Source organism: Saccostrea cucullata, unplaced genomic scaffold (assembly GCF_032062105.1).
Source record: "Saccostrea cucullata isolate Sc308-1 unplaced genomic scaffold, CSIRO_AGI_Scuc_v1 ctg3879, whole genome shotgun sequence".
NCBI classification, from domain to species: Eukaryota; Metazoa; Mollusca; class Bivalvia; order Ostreida; family Ostreidae; genus Saccostrea; species Saccostrea cuccullata.
This window is the reverse complement of record NW_026932172.1, coordinates 32,498-49,900: the sequence shown is the minus strand read 5'-3', so window position 1 is coordinate 49,900 and position 17,403 is coordinate 32,498. Positions and strand designations below refer to the sequence as shown.

Genomic DNA, 17,403 nt, shown 5'->3' with positions numbered 1-17,403 from the left:
AGGTGAAAATTTTTATGATGTATTTATAGTTCTCTTATACAAGAATATGAAACTCTGATAATTAGTAGTCATTCATCAATTTTTTCAACATTTCCAAATTGATAGTTTCATTTTGACAAAATGAGATAACGATGCACGATACAGACATTCAGCTGTGTGTGGATATAGCAATTTTGCATCTTGCTAAAATAATAATCACACTGCATCTTTACCATGTAGTATTAAAACAAAACAAATTATCAATTAATTACCTAATTTTATTTTAAGTTTGTTTTCAAATACATGAAATAAACAGAAAAGATGTTACCTTCTTGTACAGCATTACATGTATAACAATTTTTAATAAATAGACAAGAAATCTGTCTTCAAAATACAAAGTTAACACATTGTATCAACATAAGACAAGCATATGATACAACATTCAAATTCATACTCTATAGGATCCTTATGTACTTTCTTCCTTTCTAGTTAGAAAGGATTTAGATCTTGAAGTAAATCAATGTTAATGATGATAATTATAAAAGCTGAAATGCATTCTGAAATAATATATATATATATATATCAATATTATCTGGAATTACAAGCTTAGCAATATGTAAGGATACATATGTATTGAGTGTAACACACTAATGTCCTAAAAAATTTCATTAAGTAAGATTTGTTGATCTTAGATCATAATGCAAGTTATTTTCCCTTGTAAGTTAACAATAGTAGTATTTAAACAAAGTTTCCAACAACAGTTAGCCACCATTCCCCGATTTGGCACCTCATTATATCCCTTTAAAAGCACCAGATTGCTTAATTTATGAAATACATGGCAAGATATTTTTATTCTCCAAAAATGTAAGACAAAATCACTATCATCTTTACTATGAAAATTGCAAGTTCATCATCATCATCATACAAAATTCCAGTGAATTGCCTTTCCTATTTATACATTAACATTTTCCTAGAGGTCTCAACTTTACCAGCATTGTCTTCTACATGAAGATGAAAAATGAAAAAAAGAGTTTTAGTCTGTGACAATAAACTGATATGTTCAAAGAAAGAAAGCGAAACCTTCAACAATTCCTTTGTTTACATTAAAATGAATGAGACAAAAATGTTACAAAAACCAACATATATAGGATAGAAGAGTTAATTAAGGCAGTGTGGAGTCTAATGTTTTTTCTTCCTCCGCCTGGCTTTCTTGGCAGCATTGGCGGCCCCCCAGCTCTGACTGGAGGGCTGAGTCTGTGAGGGGGGAGGTTGCCATTGAGCATTGCCATTTTGTTCTGTGCTCATCGCTTGATGAAATAAGTGGTTTATAAAGTCTTCTAAATCTGCTTCACTGAAATAGGGAAAGTATCATATTCATTAGTTCATTTTTTTCATGAAACATATAAATATACATGTATATGTTTTGCTGCACCCTTTAACATCATTTTTTTTCTAAAAAGCTTATATGTTTTGCAGCACCCTTTAATATCAGCTTAAAGCTTGTCAGAATTCTCCTGCACCAAATCCATCAAATAGAGTCCAAAATGAAAAACAATGGCCAAAATTACCCTGATCTGCCATGTTGATGTTGATTATTATTTGGAGCTCGTCCTCCTTCAGTTGCAATTCTGTAAAACACATGGTGGGCGTTCGGCTGCATATGCTTAAAGTAGTCTTTCTGTACACAGTAAAAAATTGACATCTCAGAATGTTATTAAGATATATATAAGCATACGTTAATGATAAATTATAAGCACTGAATAGAATATTTTCAGACACATTTAATTAAATTTAATTCACAGAATATCTTGGATTGACTCAAACATCAAAATCCATGAAAACTGGTTTTCAACGAATAATGTCGCAGCAGCAGTTAAGGAAGTTAAAAAGGGAAAGGTCAAAGACAGAATTTATGCAGCAGTTAAATAACTTCTGATATCTTACCTTACAAGAAACCCATTCTGTTATGTCATATATCTTTCCTTCCATACATGCGAAGTAATGCCATAAAAATCCAAATACTGAAGTTTCTGCCCATACATCCCCCTGAAATATTTATTTTTGTGAACAGAAAATCTATTCCATTGGTAAATCATGAATATCAGCAATCAAAACTAGAACTTCAATTACAGTCTAAAAAGTTACAAAGATATAAAAGCCGACATACATAGCTAGATAGATATATACTAACCTCTTTGGCAGAATGTCGTATATTGCACCGTTTACAGAAGCGAGCGCTGTACCAGGGTCTGTCAGTAGGCGTCCTCTTGTGTTTACCTCCACAGTTATCACAACGCATCAGATTGGCTGCCTACAATTATAAACTCAGATTTTGGACACAAGTTTTTTCATTTACAGGTAATTTATAAACTTTTTCACCAGATTCTATTTTGAAAGTACATATGTTTTTAATGATGCAATTCCTACCTCTTGAATCTTGTCGTGGAGATTTGCAAGTAGATCATTGAATTCTCTCTGGAATGAAAAATACAAATATAAAATTATGTCAGTAAAAGTCAAAGAACATGGACATAATATTTAAAATTTTAATTAATGAGAGTGCAATAGACTGAGCAGAAGCATGTCTTAATACACGACAAGTGTGTAAAAAGACTGACAATTACTCCATTAGTCCTAGTGTAAAGACATGTAGTCTGTCATAAACTGTAACTACTGCACTGCAGGTTTATTAGACATAGACATGAATCCAGAACAATGTATATCATTTTTTAAAAAGGAAATAACATGAAGTAGATACTAAATATTGCAAGTTCATGGGATTTTACAGAGGATTAAGAAAGCCAAAAATTTATTTTATAAATTAAAAAAAAATGATGTCAAAATCATATCAACTTTATGTACATGTATTTATGATAAAACTTATTTGTTCACCCCAAAAGAATATAAGATATCCCGTGTTCTTTGATCTGACCCAACAAGCTGGCAGTTCATATTTGTTTCAATTACAACTACCAGTATCCCCCAATTTTCTGTGTAATTACTTGATGTTAAAATGTTATGTAAGGGAAATAACTTAAGCAATGGTCACTAGAGAATGCATGCAAAATTATGGATGCACTTCAACAAGAAAGTTAAGTGTTTACCATGGCTGCTTCAGCTTGAGTTGCCTCCTCCATTTGACAGTTGTACTTTCTACGTTGTTCCTGGAATCACACAATTCATGTCACTTTTTTGCACTTTGAATTTTTCACTCTCTCAAGGTTTTCAAATAACAAGGAGGAAAGTTTTGTGCATATAGCTTAATACTTTCAAGATACATAATGCAGAGTGTCAAATATATACTTACCGGTTCACCTATCAATTCAAAGGCATGTCCTAAAATCTTAAAGGCCTCCTCAGCACCTGGCTGAGTATTCTGCAAAGAAAAAAAATCCAATAAAATTATTTTGATCTCTGTTCAATAGATTCATGTACCACTACATTATGGACAAATGATTCATGGACTATTATATTGTAAAACGAGAAAATTTGGCGCATACGTATTTTAGCGCAAACGCAAGTGGGAATGCATTGGCGCAAATAAATTTTAGCGCTTGTACTTGTCATTAAATCAGGGACCTGTTAGAATATACATGTATAATGTGACATTTTTTTATCCATCCCCATATTTGACTCTTTGGTTAGTCAAGCACGGAAACACAATAGCACTTCCGTATATATAAGTAAACATTCGTCAACTTTAACGTACTGTTGCAATCACATGGATGTGGCACAATATTAAATTTTTTTTAGTTTTATTTTAAAAAAAAGAAATGGAGTATTTATGCATTTTATTCATATTAAAACAATTCATGCATCAAAAGAAAGTTACTTGGATAAACCGTTATCATAATTAGGTATTGTCTGCAAACTCAATCGCCATGCTTGATTGCATTGTTTACCTAAGGCGATAGATGATTGACACGCCGAGAAGCCAAACTTTGAAGATGCTAATTATAAGTAACTAGGTAACAACTACCAATAGTTTAATTAAATTATAATTTGGCAGAAATTTCTCGATCGATCCTACCAAGTACAGTGCTTGTGTACGACCCTTCGACATTATGTAATCACGCGTTCCGGTTTACATGCACTTATGTGAAAGCTTTGAACACAAGCACACAAAATAATATTTAGAAATACGTTAGCGCACAATAAATTTTAGTGTTCAGGGGCTCTTGCGCCACAAGTGCTAAAATTAGTAGTGCGCCAAATATTCTTGTTTGACAGTATGTCATACCCTACCTTATCTGGATGGACTAGCACAGCTTGCTTCTTATAATATCTCTTTATTTCTTCATCGGTAACTTCATATCTTAATCCTAAAATGCTGTTATAAAACATCAAAAAAATTTTTTTTTTAAAGTCAGAGCACAGATACACTGTATATATTATATTCATGCTATAACAATAATAAAAAAACCTCTATTAGTTATCATTATGTATAGTAAAGTAGAATGTGTCTGCTCAACCTTAGTATCTTTGCCTTCGTGATAAACTGAAAATTTCATTTTTTTTTTTTTTTGCAAAACGCATTATTATAAAAAATATGCTGTTGACAGATTAAAAATGTTACTTTTGCAGGTTAACTAAATAGGATCCTGACATAACAAAGTCTTGTGTTTACCTATATGGGTCTTTTCCTTTACAAGCTAGAAGCCGCTGCATGGCCTCTTCACCTATAAATGAACATCTACACATGTATTGCATGCTGAAAGTTTACATATCAATTATAATGTTAATGAACAAATTATAGAGGAAGGAAATAACATATTTATAGATCAAACAAATAAGAGACATTAAATTTCATAATTTGCAGCAAATTACAAAATTATGCCCTGGTCAAAATACTGGAATAATAACAAGAGGCCCATGGGCCACATCGCTCACCTGAGAAGCTATGACCATTCTGTTCTTTACCAGATTTCCCCCCTTTTAATACATATTGCAACCTCACCCTACCCCACTGATCATAATTTAGACATTTTGAAATCTACACTACCCCAGGATGCTTCTGTGTGCACATAAGTTTCAGCTTTTCTGGCCCAGTGGTTCTTGAGGAGAAGATTTTCAAAGATTTTTCCTATATAATTCTATGTAAAACTTTGATTCCCCATTGTGGCCCCGCCCTACCCCCAGGGGTCATGATTTGAACTTTTTAGAATCTACACTACCCCAGGATGCTTCAACATAAGTTTCAGCTCTTCTGGCCCAGTGGTTCTTGAGAAGAAGATTTTCAAAGATTTTTCCTATATATTTCTATGTAAAACTTTGATTCTCCATTATGGCCCCGCCCTACCCCCGGGGGTCATAATTTGAACAATTTAGGATCTACACTACCCAAGGATGCTTCCACACAAGTTTCAGCTCTTCTGGCCCAGTGGTTCTTGAGAAGAAGATTTTCAAAGATTTTTCTATATATTTCTATGTAAAACTTTGATTCCCCATTGTGGCCCCGCCCTACCCCCGGGGGTCATGATTTGAACAATTTAGAATCTACACTACCCCAGTATGCTTCCACATAAGTTTCAGGTCTTCTGGCCCAGTGGTTCTTGAGAAGAAGATTTTTTAATGACCCCACCCTATTTTTGTCTTTTCTTGATTATCTCCCCTTGTGAGGAAACTTGGCCCTTCATTTTAACAATTTAAATTCCCCTTCACCCAAGGATGCTTTGTACCAAGTTTGGTCAAAATTGGCCCAGTGGTTCTTGAGAAGAAGTCGAAAATATGAAAAGTTTACAGACGGACAGACAGACGGACAGCTAGACAGACAGACGGACAGACAGACAGACGGACGACGGACAAAATGTGATCAGAAAAGCTCACTTGAGCCTTCGGCTCAGGTGAGCTAAAAATTAAAGCTAAGACACAATTCGTAACAGACAGAATATCAATAGTGCATTATAACATTAGAAACTTCTGCAGCATATTTCAGGGATTTTTTTCCACCCATTGGGAAAGGGTTTGGTACCAGTTCAATTGGGAAAAATAACCTCGAAGAAAAACAAAGGAGAATTTTTTCTTATTTATGCAAATGCAACGTATTTTGCATTTATTCCAACTTAATTACCTATTAATCCTTGTTTTAAAGAATAAACAACAAGTACTTATTGTTTTTTATATCAACGTCCCTTGTTTTCACATTGTCATGTTTTCAATTTGTCAAAATGTATGACACTACGCTGTCTAAACCTGTGCTCCCGCCAAATTACGACTTTCTCTACTGTCGATTCGAGCGGAAGTAAAACAATTAGTCAACTTGTACAATGTTTCATTTAACAAGAAATATGATGTCATCGTAATCTTTTGTTTATAAGTTGAATTGGGAATTTTTAATCACAGGATTGGGAAAAATTAACGTTTTTTGGCATTGGGAACGGTGCCGTTTATTGGTACCAGTTATATAAGGAAAAAAAACGCTGTATTTAACTCCCTTACACAGGAATTTTTATCACTGAATATAAGTGTTTTGCTGAAGTTTGAACTTTTTTCTTATCATGGAAGAAAAATATAAGCTAGGTATGTAATAAAATTTGCCTTCAAGACACCAAACTGTAAAACATATTTCTTGTTTGTTGTGATTTAAATTAGATATAATAAATAATACTGTACCTGTTGCGGGAAGTTCTATATTTGCTTCAAGTCCTATTCTTGACCCCGACTCTTGGGTTGAAGTAGAATATTTATCAAAATATTTTTTGAATAACTTTGTCTTGACAACCATTGATGCTTTGCCCCATGTCCATGTTATGATGTGAACACAGAATGTCACTCTGGAAAAGACAAAAATAACTTTTATAAACTTTTCAAAGAAAAAATCTGCAATAATATCTGCATACGTTTCCTTTACTTATTAATTATTATCAGTTTTGTAATTTGTACCACAAGAAAATATTTTAAATACCTTTTGTATTAATTGTAATCACTTATTTTATTGTGATATGCATTGAATTTACGTGTCAGCTAACTTACATGCATTAATTCACCTGACATTGAGTGAACTGTCATTTTCAAGTACTTAAAACATGTAATCATGTAAATTCAATCTAAGAATTTTGTTTTTGTGATGAATGCATATTTGTTTTATCGTTAAGTTTGATGATTATAAAAGAACAAATAAAGGATAAAAATTTAAGACACACAGTGTACTTTCACTTTGAAATGTTTCTAATGGTTAAGTATCTAAGATACTTGTTAACATACTTACAAATAGACCACTATTCCTAGAAGTAGTAGTAGACAAGTAACAAGGGCAGACCACAGATAGGCTATTCCTGACTTAGTTTTCTCCAGTATGTAAGTTACCCACTCGTCTGAAATAAGCAAACATTTCCCAGTCATAATATTACACCATGCAGAATATAGGCCAGCTGTGTGATAACACTAGACTAGCACGACTTCCTACACATATGCATACAGATAAAACTTCCCTGAGACAAAATGTTACCATATCTATAATTACATGGATAAAGACTTCTACAGTGCATATTTTTTTTTATGATAAAGATAATCTCACATTTAAAAATAATAACTTTCCTTAATTACTGTGCTATTTGGGAAAAATCTGCTTATTAAATCTTGCAGTGTTTTCTAAATGGAGCATACATGTACATAAACCTGTACATATAATGATTAGAAATGCTTACCATGTTCATCCCCCAAAAACATTGTGCATAAAATACTTTTTCACTTTGTAAAAAGTTGAAAAACATAAATTTACTTTTACAAAGAAAACCAAAATAAAAATTGATGTAAAACATCAATTGTTTTTCTTTAACATTAACCTACGAAAGGTAGTGCTTATTGAATAATAACTTATCAGCTGCCCGATAGGTTTATATATTTCCCTACATATTTACTTTAATTGTAACAAATTTCAATCATAATAGACTTATAGTTCAATACATACATTGAAACAGAAACAAATGTTTCTATATGGATTTTAACTTTTGCCACGCACATGTCACTGTCAATCAAATAATAAATACATGCAAAATTTATCAATATTATATAGAACACATGAAAAGAATAACAAGAGGCCCATGGGCTTTGACAGTAGCCTGACTTTAACAAGTTTCTGGGACTTTGAGCAAAATAGCCACATTTAGAACTGAAATTCTGATCTAATGTGACAATTACATTATGCAGTCTATATCATATATATAATATTATACAGGGTTTTAAACTAACTTGTAATCCTTGATCGCGATGTGGGCTACTAAACCTTGCAATTTTGGGGCCCACAACAAAATTTACTCGCCCACAAATTATTACACCTTCTATTGAATAAAAATACAACAACCTCATTTTTCATTATTATTATTTTTTTTAATTATATCACGACATATGCTTTGTGTTTCTTTTCTATCCGTAGAAACATTATGCACGACTTATCTAAGGCCAAAAATAAAAATATTCTTGTTTCCTGCTACCCGACCTACCCTATTTTTTTGCACCCGTCCCTAAAGTTTTTATTCAGTTTGGGGGAAAATCGGAAATTTCATGATCCAAATGTGAAAAAAAATATATATATATTCAAGTGGTATTTCATGAAATATAAGTTTTAAATATGGACTATTGGACTTTCATAAAACACTACTTATTTTAAACAATAATATTGACCAATGACATGTTTAATTTGGTTTTTAAATAGTTCATATCCAACAAATACTATTGGAAAAAATAAAATAAAAAAAATAATTTTCCTACCTACCTACCCTTTACTTTTCCGGCTGGTAGCAGGAAACAAGACTATTATTTTTTTTTGCCTAACTTTGAAGTTTAACTCTTTTGTTTAAGAAGATTTATATGGTTATTAAACATCATATATTCAAGCACATGGCAGGTTTTTTCACAGACACAACCAAGATACTTTTTGGTTTGTTGGGCTCATTGATGCGTCGATGCCACATTGTCCATACAATCACTCAGATGCTTTATGTATAAATACTTCTCACTGGTAAATATAAAGTACTTTACTAATTACGAAATTTTTCAAGAGAAAAAAAAGGAACATTCGGACAAAATTGGAAAACAAATATCTATTAACGTAAATTTTCTAATCGCTATGTGGGCTACTTGAACGTAATTTAAGTCACCCACAAAGAATATTAGTCGCAAATTGCGAGTTGGCGACTGTTAATTTCAAACCCTGTTATACAATAACATTCATCACTAATGATGCAGCTTGTCCAGAAGTTTGTGAGTAAAGAATGTAAGAAATGCTATATAATAAATTTTGATGCTCATGTTTGACCAAGTTAGCCCAACCCTGGGGGACATCATCACAAAAGTTTGGTAAAAGGCCGTTGGATGTATTATACAGTATAAGTGGAAATTTCAGCAAGACGCAAAATTAGCGATCTTACTTTCTTCTTACAATCATGTAGATGAAAATGCTTAAATCATGTTTTTATTTCGAGTCTTTTCTTGTTTTGAGAAAGGCAAAAACATATAATATTTACATTACTACCCTTTATTGCTTTTGAAAATTTAAAATATTTAAAAAAAAAAAATTTTTCTAATGCTAAAACTTCAATCATTTAATGAACTCATTATGACCCAGTGTTATCCCTTTATTTCAAAGTAAAGGGTAAAAGATCAGTTGTAACAGGCTTTGGGCTGAGGTTTATGAACAAAATCTCTGTGGACCTAACAAGAAATTTTTATTTCAAAGGCGCATTTTTGTCAATTGAAGCGGTCAATTTGGCCGGTTGCCGGTTCTTAGGGAAAACACTGATGACGTTATGCAATATGCATTAACAAGTACATGTATATAAAATTTATGCTTACTGCATGACAACAAGTTATACAATTGGTTGAATGATTAAATCAAAAAACGCCTACCTATATACTCCTGATCAAATGAGTACTGGTGCTGAGAATTTCTGGTGTGTTTAGATCTTCTCTTTGTCATGTGAAGGTCAGTCTGGACAGAGCTATTTTTCTGTTTCTTGTCAGTCTTCACTGAACTAACATTAGAGTTCTCCTTTTTCTCGGCCTCTTTGTTGGAGCTTGGCTGGTTTGTCCTCTTCTTGGCATCTCTGAGGTCATTATTGATGTAATCTGAGGACTTTCTGTGATTTTCTGAGCTTGATTTTGATCTTCCCACAGGTTTACCATTATTTAAGACTGTACTATCCATTGAGCTCTTTGGAGTTTCTTTTGAGGACTTGTTCTGTTGAAAAATTCTTCTTGGATCAAAGAAAGTTTTTTCAGCAGGTTTCGATTGCTGAGTTTTCTCTTGCTTCCCCTCCACTTTGGTCTTCTGTGCAGAGTTGTCTTTCTTACTTCCTACAGTGGGTCCTTTAGACAGATGAATCTCCTCTATTCCACTAGTCCCACTACTGACACTGCTAGTGCTACCCTTCCTTGACAGCAAAGGAATGCTCTCCAGACTTTCACTTTTGAGATTACCGGCCTCATTATTACCTACATCATCAAAATTGTCCAAACCATATTTAGAATTTGGTTTCACTTTGGACTCCATGTCATCAGCCAAAGTCGAGTGCCCCTTAGAATGTTGTTTCTGTAAATGGGAACCTCTGCGACTAAACCCTTTGTGATGCTTTCCGACAGGAGCCTCTGTGCCTTTCTTCTTTGAAGTGTCCACTTCCTCCTTCTCCTTGCTCTGAATTGGTTTAGACTTGAGAGACTTAGCAATATCTGAGTATGAGGGTTTGGACCTTATCTGAGCATTTTCTGCAGGTTCTTGAGAGGTTTTCAACACATCATCTGTTCCAAAAGGATCATAGTTTTTCACATTATTCCAGCTACTCAAGGTCTCGGCATACATGGACTGTCCTTCCATACTTGCCTCGTGAAAGCTTGAATTCCCATGCAAACTATGATCGGCTAAGCGGGGGTCTGTCTCAATTCCACTGGGGTTGTTCCTGATGTTGGTCAATATTTGGCTGAGGTACTCTGCATTTGGATCCAGGTTGGTATAAACTTGATCAAAAGAAGGACTGCTAGAGGGACTAAATGTGTCCCAGTGGATCTGGGGTGCTGTAGTGTCTGTCATGGTTTGTGTTGGCATACCACTGAATTGGGTCCAGGTGCTGTACATGGAAGCTGTATTATTCAGGTCCTCTCCCATTGGGCTTCTGTTTCTATCCATAAAGTGGATGCCATCAGATGCCCCATGCTGGTCTTTTCTGGATCGGGATTCAGCCATTGATTAAATCCCCATGGACTCTCTGTAATGTATGAATGAAAGAAATAAATTATTAAAATGAAATATTGCATCAATTGCTATATATATTTATCATCACACGTAACAGAAAAGCTATTCCAGAAAATCCTGAATTATTACTTATAAATCATCTTGTTGAGGACAATTGACCTCCTTAAGCTCCTTTATAATTTCATTCAAAAAGTAACTGTGGTCACAAATCAATTGCTTTACATAACCCCTGTTTGCTTCCAAAAATGTTAGAAATCTCTGAAGAAGATGCAATCTTATGATGGAATTTAACATGCTGAAAAATTGCACATAAAAACAAGAGGCCCATGGGCCACATCACTCACCTGAGCACTGTGGCTAGGAAAAAGTAGAAATTGGTTTATTATTGAAAAGTTTAAATCCAGAAGTAGTCTCATGAGCAATGGCTTTGCTTTTCTTGAGAAGATGATTTTTAAAGAATTTTCCTATATATGTCTATGTAAAACTTTGGTTGCCCATTGTGGCCCCGTCCTACCCCCGGGGGTCATGATTTGAACAAACTTGGGAATCTACACTACCTGAGAATGCTTCCATATAAATATGATCAATCATGGCTTTGTTATTTTTGAAAAGAAGATTTTTAAAGAATTTTCCTATATATTTCTATGTAAAGCTTGGGTCGGCCAATGTGGCCCCGCCCTACCCCCGAGGGTCATGATTTGAACAAACTTGAATCTACACTACCTGAGGATGCTTCCATATAAATATGATCAATTATGGTTTTGTTATTCTTGAGAAAAAGATCTTTCAAGAATTTTCCTATATATTTCTATGTAAAACTTTGGTCGGCCATTGTGGCCCCGCCCTACCCCCTGGGGTCATGATTTGAACAAACTTGAATCTACACTATCTGAGAATGCTTCCATATAAATATTATGAATTATGATTTTGTCATTCTTGAAAAGAAGATTTTTAAAGTATTTTCCTATATATTTCTATGTAAAACTTTGGTCGGCCCTTGTGGCCCCGCCCTACCCCCTGGGGTCATGATTTGAACATACTTGAATCTATACTACCTGAGGATGCTTCCATATAAATATGATCAATCATGGCTCTGTTTTTCTTGAGAAGATTTTTAAAGAAATTTCCTATATATTTCTATGTAAAACTTTGGTCGGCCATTGTGGCCCTGCCCTACCCCCGGGGGTCATGATTTGAACAAACTTGAATCTAGTACACTACCTGAGGATGTTTCCTCATAAATTTCATCTTTCCTGGAACAGTTGTTCTTGAGAAGAAGATTTTTAAAACATACCAGCAAATTTTCATTAATTCCCAATTATCTCCCCTTGAATGAGGGCCTGGCCCTTCATTTGAATAAACTTGAATCCCCTTCACCCAAGGATGCTTTGTGGCAAGTTTGGCTGAAATTGGCCCAGCGGTTCTTGAGAAGAAGTCGAAAATGTGAAAAGTTGACAGACAGACGGACAGACGGACGCCGGACAAAATGTGATCAGAAAAGCTCACTTGAGCCTTCGGCTCAGGTGAGCTAAAAAGTACTAAACAAATCCTAAATCTCTAATGTATATGAAAGTTGTGTACATGGGCACTTTGTTTCAGGCTGATGTATTTTGTGTATCAAATGTTATTCTAGGTATGTCTGAAATATTTTATAATGTGGTAATTTCAGTTTTAGGAAAACACATAGCCAAATACACAAAAGATGCCATCCTGAACCCTGCATATCTGTATACCCAATTAAAACTATACAACCAAATCACAGGCACTTGTTTTGGAAATTATTTTTTAATCCATAGTATAATAATAACACAAGGTATCTAACTCCGAATTACAATCAGTACCCCCCTACTCAGAAACGCACTCATTTACATTTTCAGATGAAATGCACTGGCAAAAGAGCAAGAGCCACTTTGGGCTTTATTTGGCCCTGAGAATCTGAAAATTCAAAACTGATCAGTTTATGTTGAAAATGCGGTATTTATCACTTGGAGTGTTGGTGACAATGTACATATTAATCGTGACGTAATTTCCCATTTAGTCAATGCATTATGATGTCATAAAATGCGTCATTTTCCTCATATCCTGTAAATTCCTTTGAAAATGACCTAAAGTTGAAGCATTTTTTTAATATTTCATATAGAGCACAACCTCTGATCCAAAATATGCAAATACATAATGAAAGCTCTGTTTCTGAAGATCAAAAAATGTGTTTTATTTTTTGAATCATGAGCTGTGCTCATATTAGGGATGTGCAATTTTATCGGTATACCGGTATATCGCGATTTTTATCCTAAAGGCCTAAATACCGGTCTTTGGTACATATCATAAAATCCAGAAATAATTCATTTATTTGTTCAATCTTTCAAATTACAAATACAGGAAGTATAAAAAATGTTGTAAAAAGTGAAAAGAACGGTATCTTACCGTCCAAACATAATTGATTTTATATACATAAAAATTTCAAGAAAATAAAATTTTATTTTTCTAGCATATTTTCTAGAAAAATAATGACTTTTCATATATAAAATCATTGTAAAAACTGGTTTTAAAAATATCATGATATTATCGTGATATTGTGGGAAAAAATCGTGATATATCGCGATACGAAATTTTTGGCGATACCCATCCCTAGCTCATATTTTAATTCTTTGCTGAAGGTAGTCAAATACGCATGTTTTCTGCAAATTTCAAGAACATTGCAATTTCTCAAACCTGTTTTCCAATATATCTTGATTCTGAAAACGAAATTTTATTATAGAAAATGAAAGCACCAAGTGTTTGCTTTATTTTGATATATGAAATGGGAAAGAGGGTAGTAGTTCATTAATTGATATAAGTACAGGGCCATTTTATGCATAAGATGGCTCTTGCTCTTTTTATTACCATTGTCTTCTGGGATAATTTTCTAAACCATATACAGCATGCATATCTTGTTTTCATTTATCTCCATACACAGCGTCAAAACTCTGCCCGCTGAGTGGAAAGTGGAACTCAACCACAAAATGGTATGTCATAATCTCAGGCAAAGAACAAAACAAAATAAATCAGTGAGTTTAAAAATTTAAATCCAGATTTAAAACATTGCATTGAATAAATAAAATTTGATTACATTTCATTTTTCATAAAAACACTCCAACAATTTTTCGATGTAGTTTTAGATATAGAAGTTTATATAGCAAATCAAAATTGTCATGCGGGATCACCACATACAGTTTCATGGTTGAGTTCCATTTTCCACTCAGCGGGCAGAGTTTTGATGCTGTTTACGGAGATAAATGAAAACAGTGATAAGCATGCCGATATGGCTGTGTAGATAAATTATCGTAGAAGACAATGGTAATAAAAAGTTTGCCAGTGCATTTCATCTGAAAGTGTAAATGAGTGCGTTTCTGAGGAGGGGAGTACTGATTGTAATTCGGAGTTAGATACCTTGTCTTATTATTATACTATGGGTTAAAAAAATAATTTCTGAAACAAGTGCCTGTGAACCAAATGAAAAGATTGTGCCAGACCTATTTACTGTGGAGATGGCAAGGAAAATTTCTAATCATCCAAGGCAAAAAATTCAGTTAAGCTGTAGGAGCTCCTTACGAGACTTTAATTCAGTCATCCATAACTCATTCCTTGCAAAAACACTTAGCCAAACGTATTTTGTAATGAGATATCTTTCTAATTACTAATTATGTAAACTCAGCTCATGCAACTTCATTCATCATGAATTTCGAGCTGCTATTTATAATGTTTTGCAAGCCTACGAAACTGTACGAAATTTCATCTTATACTTTTTTTCATAAAGATCCAGAATGGTCTTCATGTTTTTGCTGTCAAAAATAAATTTCTTCAAGAACATTCAAAGGAAACTACGTAGTACAATGAAGTGCAACATCATGTTTCTTTTTTTCTTTCTTGGACAATGTATACTGAAACTAACACTGTTTTCACCAATATACTTCGTGCATGGTATCACATTTGACAAAATTCTGTTTAATTTCTTTTAAACCACTCATCGAATAACTCTACATACATCAAAATTCAGAAAAATCCCTCTGACTTCTCATCCATCTATCGGCATGGAACTTGCAGTTGTCAACTCGAAAATCTCGCACCTGTCACGTGATATCCGCTAAAAGTCAATAATAACAACGAGATACAGCGAGATCAAATATGTATGGTGAACCGAGTGGGCACATTTTATATGTTGTACTGCCAGAGACATTTAAAAACATGTTCTTATGTCTGTGGTGCTGCTAAGAACTGTGTCATGGATTTTTAGGAGCAAGTAATCGAAGATTTGATGGCATAAAAGTTTTTTGGTCTGTTTCATCAATAGTCTGGATAAGTGGCAGACGACTGTTGAAACAGACCAAAAACTATTCTCAAAAGTGCTCATTATTATTCCTATCATCCTCAAAAGTGGATGATGCTACGGCTTTCAATTTTCACGTGTATATTTCTTAATTGTGACAAGGCCTTAATTGGGGACTTACACATTTGACCTTGACATTTGACTTTCTTGTTGCAAAATTTCATAATTTTACCATTGAACAATATACCAATAACTTTTTTTTTTTACCATTGCTCCTTCACTTTTAAGTTTTAACCCTTAGTATTATTTTTCAAGATTGGGTGCTAGGTCTTCACTCTTCAGGCAGATACCTTGTGTGTAGTTTTTGTGTCAAAACCTTTAATTCCTTAAATACCACCATTATTGACTTTTTGACCTTGGTATTTGGGTTTGACCAACATGTGAAAAATTAACATTGCTTATAATATATCTTTTGAACCGTGGGTGCTAGGGCTTTTCCTCATTTTTAAACTTCTTGACCTCGACCTTTGAGTTTGACCTACATTTGGCTGTTTTCATAAACTATTATACTAACTACTAGTATAATATGCGCATTTTTTGTAACAAGGCCTTTCAATGGATACCAACTTCTCTATTTGAACTCATTATGTTAACTTAGACCTTGAAGTTTTACCTACATTTTGAGAGATTTTGACATTGGCCCTGAGCTATCAAAATGGGGGAGGGGGGGGGGGGTCAGTGTTTCACAGACATATATTGTTTTCATAGAAAATAGTTTTTCTGACTAATTATTTCAAAACATACATTTCTCACGAATTTTACCCAGCAAACTACCATTTTTTTTGTATATATATTTTACTCAAAAAGACGTTTAATGGTAATATAGCAACAAAGTTTTACGACAAACGTCAGGCGATCCAGAAATTTTTTCCAGGGGGGGGGGTCCACCCCAGTCCAAAATGAAATCCAATCCCAGGAGAAATTTCTTAACAAGCAAAAAAAAAAAAAAAAAAAAAAATCGTCCAAACGTCAAAAACCTATTTCGGGGGGGGGGGTGGGGGGGGGTTATACTGGTGACTTTTATTGCCTCAAATCTTTCACTTTTCACACATATTCGCCTCGCCCAATACGCATTTCCATTTCATTTCCATTTCACACCCTGTATGAATCCGTATTAGGTCACTAACTGACTGTGTAACTAATAGTATATCCCAACATGCGGGGTGTATACTATGTTGTGCGTGGGGTGTATGCTTCCGAAGCGAGAGAAAGGGGGTCAATGTACGTTCTTTGTCCATTTTCCCAACTTACGGATATTTTTCGCCGGAAAGCATATGCCTACGGAAGAAAGCATTATCTAAGGAGTATATGGATACCTATGAATCCACTAGACACCTACTTTTATCAAACACCTCAACACAATTCCGAGGATTGGAGCAAGATTGACGCTACACTGTGTTTATGATCAAATATCAGAACAAAGCTTTGCTTTAGCACCACTTTTATATTATTGTTAAATACATGTTTACAATATAAACGTTTGTACAAATTGTCTGTAAATAAAACAGTTCGTATATAAAGATATTGACGAAAAATCAATGTTGTGTCCGGGGTTATGCAACATGTTGTACAAGGGGTGTATACCCCTTATTTTACTCTATAGTATCATTGTCTGAAATATCATTAAAAAATTTTCTTAACAATTGACTTTTATGAAAGTTCTTTTAATTTTTTTAATTATTCACTAGTTTTGTAATAGCACAACCTCAGGTTCATAAATTCGAATTACCATGATTACTGGGGGAAAATTGCTACACGTTCATCGTACTTTTGACTTTGCATGCACATGGAAGTAAACGTATATACAGGGTACTTTGTTTTTAAAACTGTTTAAATGTGATAAACAACAATTCATCCCTTCTTTCGATTTAAA

The 17,403-nt window shown here is 33.9% G+C and overlaps 1 protein-coding gene across 1 annotated transcript; it reads right to left on the bottom strand.

The window, feature by feature from the left end:
• Positions 1-243: 243 nt before the first annotated feature.
• On the bottom strand, positions 244-15,265 carry LOC134234570 (dnaJ homolog dnj-5-like). Its single transcript, XM_062716654.1, has 13 exons — positions 15,189-15,265; positions 9,826-11,177; positions 7,187-7,292; positions 6,592-6,752; positions 4,607-4,658; positions 4,225-4,309; positions 3,287-3,355; positions 3,084-3,143; positions 2,407-2,454; positions 2,171-2,290; positions 1,924-2,025; positions 1,548-1,657; positions 244-1,330 (listed from the first exon to the last, which is right to left on the bottom strand). The coding sequence occupies exons 2-13, from the start codon at positions 11,153-11,155 to the stop codon at positions 1,159-1,161; spliced, it is 2,415 nt and encodes an 804-aa protein (XP_062572638.1). The 5' UTR covers positions 11,156-11,177; positions 15,189-15,265; the 3' UTR covers positions 244-1,158.
• Between the last annotated feature and the right edge of the window lie 2,138 nt (positions 15,266-17,403).

Bases quoted from the DNA above. Each gene is read 5' to 3' on its own strand.
- LOC134234570 (XM_062716654.1), bottom strand. From the start codon at position 11,155: ATGGCTGAATCCCGATCCAGAAAAGACCAGCATGGGGCATCTGATGGC. The intron at 4,659-6,591 runs GTACAGTATTAT...GTTCATTTATAG, and splicing joins TATAGAACTTCCCGCAACAG to GTGAAGAGGCCATGCAGCGG. The intron at 2,291-2,406 runs GTAGGAATTGCA...TTATAATTGTAG, and splicing joins TCCACGACAAGATTCAAGAG to GCAGCCAATCTGATGCGTTG.